General features: G+C 58.4%; 1 protein-coding gene across 1 annotated transcript in view; it reads left to right on the forward strand.

The window, feature by feature from the left end:
• Myo9b (myosin IXB) overlaps positions 1-6,087 on the forward strand; it is an 82,642-nt gene that overhangs the window by 28,445 nt on the left and 48,110 nt on the right. The window contains 1 exon segment of the mRNA XM_015489229.2: positions 4,433-4,527. Within this exon segment, the coding sequence (XP_015344715.1) occupies positions 4,433-4,527 (95 nt within the window).

A 6,087-nucleotide genomic window follows, 5' to 3' on the forward strand; every position in this document is an offset into this window, starting at 1 on the left:
GCCCTTGGCGGTGGGAGGGCATCTCCAACCCCCCCCCCCCCGCAGGCATTCCCACTTGTCTGTCCCCAGACCAGGCCTGGCTGTCATTTAGAAAATGCCACAGGGGCTTGTCCTGGGGGGTGGAAGTGAGCCCTGTGACTGACTCCAGGGTGTCCAGGCCCCAGGGGAGCCTCAGCCCAGAGGCAGACTGTCTCCTACCTTGGACGCCCCACCACCGATGACAGAGCCCCGCACAAGGACAGGCCTCCAGCCTGTAGTTAGGGCGCTTAGCGGGCTTCTTGGGCCACTTCCCTGGGTTCCCTTGGGTGGACTTCATAGACCTCTCGGGTGAGGCTGACTGGGAGCCTGGGCACAGGATGCTTCCTCAAGTCTCAACACAAGGCAGGACATTGCTGGGTCCCCCACAGGGTGGGGAGGGCCTGGCCTGGCCCCAGGCTAAGGCACCTCTCCTGCCTGAGTTCCAGGCCTGACCTGCGGTCGGTGGAGCCTGAGGAAATGGGAACAGTGCCCAGGGACGCCTGGGCCAACCCTGGGGAGGACGGAGGTTAAGCCTGGGGACGTGGCTTTGTCACCTCAGGGCCCTCCACACTTGGGCACAGCATGTGTGGGACCCTCAGTGAGAGCCCAGGTGCCCATCTGTATCAGCCGTGTACAAGGCCCCTGCAGGCCCTCCCCAGGCACCAAGCCGCTGCCCTCGCTGAATGGACCTGTCACTTAGGAGGCCAGGTCGTGCCCCTGGGGCCTTCTCCTTATCACTTCCCATTTGGCATCTCGACTCTGCTGTCGCCCTACAGCCCGTGTCCCTTCTGTGCCTTTCCCACAAGTGATCAGCCAGAATGTGGAGGAATTTACCCACACCACGTGGGCCCAGGTGTGACCTTTATCTGGCTTCAAGCTCGTCCAGGCCTCACACTGAGCCAGTCTCTGGGCCTTCCACTAATAGATGCTTTCCTATGGAATTCTCCCTTCGGGCTGCCCCACAAACTCCTGTCATTGATTGTCTTAGTCCATTTTCCGTGGCTATAACTAAATACCAAAGACTGGGAACTTTATAAAGAATAAGAGTTTACTAAGGTCAAGGGGCTGCATCTGGTGAAGGCCTTCTTGCTGGTGAGGACTCTGGGCAGAGTCCCAAGGTAGCCCAGAGCATCATATGGCAAGACAGCAAGCTGCTAGTTTAGGGTACCCCCTCTTATAAAGCCATCATGAAGACCCATCCTCATGGCCTCATCTAATCTCAGTCACCTCCCAAAGTTCCTGCCTGATCCCACCTCTGACGCCTCTCAAGGCAAGTTACATTTCATCTGAGTGTTGTTTAGTGTTTGGGGACCGGCGATTGAACCCAGGGGCCTGACCACTGAGCCACACCCCCAGCCCTGTTTATATATTTTATTTAGAGTCAGGGTCTCCCTGAGTTGCTTAGGGCCTCGCTAAGTTGCTGAGGCTGGCTTTGAACTCACAATCCTCCTGCCCTAGCCTCCCAAGCCCCTGGGATAACAGACGCAGGCCACTGCACCTGGCTCAGCATGAATTTTGGGGGGACCTTTAGACCATACCAGTGACAGACCTGTAGCAAACTACCACCTACCAGGTTGTCCATGGGATGCGTTTCTCCAGTTTCAGAGTGGGAAGGGCAAGGTGAGGGCACCCACAGATCTGGCGTCTAGGAAGGCCCACTTCCTGGTTCACAGAAGATGTCTCTGTCTGCGTCCTTCCCTGGTGGGAGGCGTGAGGGAGTTCCCTGTTGTCTCCTTTTCCCTGTGCTAGAAATGTCCTGAGCTGGGGTGGACCCCAAGGGTCCTTACCACAGGGTTTCACTAGCTTCGAGCTTGCGATCCTCCTGCCTCAGCCTCCCAAGTTGCTGGGTTTCAGGTGTGTGCCCTGCACCTGACATGATCGTCTCTTACCAGGGCCCTAGTCTCACTCATGACAGTGGCAACCTCATGGCCTATCTCCTCCTGGAGCCCCCTAATGCCAGTTGAATGTCCTTTATCTAAAACACTTGGGTCCAGAATTGTTTTGGAATTTGGATCTTTTTAGACAGGAGAGTATTTGCATTATATACTGAGATCTCTCAGGGTGGGACCCAGTCTAAATATGGCATTCACTGATGTGCCAGATGCACCCCATGCACGTGGCCTGAGGGTGATTTCATACACTCTGACTAGTTTTTTGCCTGAGTGATGCACACACTTGTCACAGCTTCTAGGGAGGCCAAGGCCGGAGGACTACTGAAGCCCGAGAGTTTGAGACCAGCCTGGGTAACATAAGTGGACCCATCTCAGAAAATAAAACTAAACACTGTGTGTGTATATATACACGGGGGTGTGCATGCGTGTGTGTGTGTGTGTGTATAAATATTTGTTGTTCGTGAAGCAGAAGTTTCATGATGTGGAATTTTCCACATGTAGCATCACATCAGACTCAGAAACTTTCAGTTCTTCCCACTGACTCAAGAAGCTGAGGCCGGAATCGCAAGTTCAAGGCCAGCCTGGACAGCTTAGCAAGAACCTGTTTCAAAATGTGAAAAGGGCTGAGGGTACGGCTCAGCAGTGGAGCGCCCTGGGTTCACTCCCCAGCAAAGAGGGAGTGTCTTCAGTGTGACCCTGCGTGCCTAGCCCCCTCCCCTCAGCCTTCTTTCTCCACTGCCCACCTCTGCCCCCATCAGAGGGGGATCTTGGCAGTGGCCTTGCCACCTACTCCCCTGCGACCCGGCTTCCTGCACGGCGCGGCCTTCTCAAACAGGAGCGCTGTCAGCCCAGCAGATTTCTCTCTGCCACCAGACTTCCCTTTCTGTGTGAGACCTCAGTGTCACCTCCTCCTGTCTCCTCTTCCCCCGCCACTGGGGCCAGATTATGGGACCAGCTCGGTCTCCTTGCCCCTCTTCTGCCAGGCCCCATGGCCCCCACCTCCCTCGGCCTCTCCCTTCCTGCCCTGGGCACCTTCCCTGCCCCACAGTCTGCCAAGACTGTCCTTCCCTCTCTCTTTCAACCCTCTGGGTCAGTGGCTTCGCGGTTGGGAGCAGTTCCTGGGCACCTGGGCGTCGAGGGGTGTTCTGACTTAATCTGGGTGGTGGTAGCCCCGGAGCGGCACACACCTTCCCTACCTGCGGGCTCCTCGGGACAGGTCGGGACTGTTGTGCTGTGACACAGGAGTGGGGCACTGACTCTTGCCACTGAGCCTCAAGAACACGGTGCCGAGTGATGGCAGCTGGGCACACCAGGCCTCCGAGCACAGGATGCAGCCCATGGGGAGTGTCCCAGACCGGCGAATCCAGAGGCAGATCCTAAAGGCAGATCGGGAGCCGCCAGGGGCTGGGGCGGGAGTGACTAAGGGACAAGGCTTCCTTTTGGGGGATGAAAACGTTCTGGAACCAGATAGAGGTGCTGCACAGGCTGTGAACGCGCTGAGTGCCACTGGACACGCCTCTGCGCCCGCTTCTGAAGGGCGAGCTGGTGCGCTGCTTGTACTCCCAATTTAAAAACTCCCCAGTGCCTTCCTCCCGGACTCCTGGCTCTTCCGAGCTGGGCCTGCCTGCTCCTTGCCTGCTGCCCAGCACAGCCTGAGCCCAGATGGGCCCAGAGGCTGGCAGGACCTTCTGGAGAGCCCCAACAGTATGTCCTCGTCGCAGATCAGATGCTGTCATGGCCCCAGCTGCATCTGGAGTGCATGGTGCCCATGGAGACCTGCGCAGGCCTGGCCAGGAGCTGTCAGCACCTGGCCTCAGGGACCCCAAAGTGCACCCTATGCATAGTGGTCCAGGGGTCCTCTGTACCCGTGGCTTCCACGTCCGCAGATTCAGCCAACCTTGAGTTGAAAATACCCTCAGGGGACGCAGAATGGCATTCTGTCACACTCAGACTTCCTCAACAATGTTCCTAAGCAGCTCAGGTAGCAGCAGTTTCCGGAGCATTACATGTGTTAGGGATGGCGCGTCACCCAGAGGAGACTGAAACACGGGAGACGTAGGAGGTCCCGAGCGCGCTCTGTGTCCCTCGTGAGGAGACTTGAGCATCCCGGGGTGTCCATATCTGGGATGTTCCTAGAACCAGTCTCCTTGGACATGGGGGCGGGCGACTGTAACTGAAGAAATTCCGAAACTGACTTTTCTGTTGGTTTGCTGTGGCGGGGCTGGACCCGGGGCCGGACCCAGGGCTGGCCACACTCGGCACGCGCTACCTCAGAGCCGCCCCAGCCCGACAGCTGGCCTTCTAACTGCCAGAGCCTGAGCACCTAGCACCCCACACGGCCCAGCCGCAGAGACCGGCGCACTTCAGCTGCCCACTGCTGTGATGGCCAGTTCTTCCTGGTCCTGTGGGTGGTGACTTGCAGATGGCTCTGTGGACACAAACTCGGTGCCAGAGGGAGCCCTGGGCTGAGGCCCGTGGGAGCCTCACCTGGGGTCTGAGCCCTGCCTCTGTTCCCTGCACAGGCCTTCGGGAACGCCAAGACAGCCCACAACAACAACTCCAGCCGCTTCGGGAAATTCATCCAAGTCAACTACCTGGAGAGCGGCATTGTGAGAGGGTGAGTCCCCTCCCCGCCGGGGGTAGGGGGGAGCCGGGGGTGGACTGGGCAGGTTTTTGCCTCATGCGGGGAAGCAGATGCGTGGACCCTGGGCAATGTTCAGGGTCCAACCTACAGCTCACCCACTGCGGGTGTGCTCCTGAGGCCTTGCGAGGTCCTCACAGCGGGTCGAGGTAGGAGACGGGGTGAGGGCGGGGGTCTGCGGGAGCAGGTGTGCTGAGCTGGAGGCGCTGGTGTGAGGCATTGCCAACCCCGGTGAGGACAGCCAGCCTGCTTCCTGGTCTTGGTGTAGGCGTGTCACAGGCCAAATGGATGTGGCCTTGACATTTGCTGAGCATGTGCTCCTTGAGATGTGACGCTCGGTAGCAGGTGAGGCGGTTGTCCAGGGGAGTGCTGAAGGGAGGTGGGGTTCCTGAGTGGATATAGGGACAGATTGGTGGGTGGCAGGCGAAGGGTGGGTAGATGGGTGAATGTGGCCGGGGGTAGAGGGTCTGTAGGTGACCCGTGGACAGCACCCAGCAGGGCCCTCTGCTGGCTCCTTACGGGGACCTTCCCACAGCTGCAGTGCTGGTGGGAAGGTCTGCGAGGCAGTGGGGTTGGTCAAGGCCCTCAGTGTGTTCTTCTGCCTAAGCCTGGCCAGCAGCTGTTTCCCAGACGGTCCACGCGGGGCCTGAATGCAACTGCTGTTCTCTTGGATCCTCCAGCCTAGCGTCTGCCCTTTTCCCACTGCCCAGGCTCAGGTGGCAGTAGGGAGGGTGACGTCAGGGTCTGCTTTGGCCCCCCGGGCCCGGTGATTCTCCGGTGCCTCAGCCCCCAAAAGCCACTCAGTGGTTCCTTCAGCTGCTGCCGTGGGCATCTGTGCCCCAGCTGATCAGAGACCCCTGCAGCCAGCCGCCCGCCCTTCAGCCTTCACTTGTCCTCCACGATGAACCCCTTCCCACCCCATGGTTTCTTATTAAAATACACGTCCTGGGGGCCCAGGGTGGCTCAGAGCGCTTGCCTCGCATGTGGGGGCTCCAGGTTCCAGCACCTCGGGAAAGTTATAAGAGAAGAACGGGGACCGACTCTGTCGCAGCCCTGGAAGCCACGAGTCTGTGTCAGGTGTCACCAGACTCCTTTGGGAAGCTCCAAGGGTCCTTCCTGGCCACCGCCTCCTCAGGGAGCCTCTGGCGCCTCCAGCTCTCCTGGGCTCGCAGTGGCGTCATCCCGTCCCTGCCTGTCTGTGTGTCTTTCCTGTCCTCTTATAAGGTCATTTGTCATTGGATTTAAGGCACACCCAGATCATGAAGGGTGATCTCAAGATCCTCAATGACATCCACCAAGACTTTTTGTCCAAATGCAGTCACCCCGCCCTATCTGTGAAAGATGCTGAGACCCCCGGTGGGTGACTGAAACCTCAAACACTGCCGGCCCTTACGTGTGCTGGTTTTCCCAAGACACACACGTGTATTTTTAATTCTTTTTAATTGTATGTGGACACAACACCTTCAGTTATTTTATATGGTGCTGAGGATCGAACCCAGGGCCTCGCTTGTGCCAGGCGAGCCTCTGCCCCTGAGC

Source organism: Marmota marmota, unplaced genomic scaffold, assembly GCF_001458135.2.
Source record: "Marmota marmota marmota unplaced genomic scaffold, marMar, whole genome shotgun sequence".
NCBI classification, from domain to species: Eukaryota; Metazoa; Chordata; class Mammalia; order Rodentia; family Sciuridae; genus Marmota; species Marmota marmota.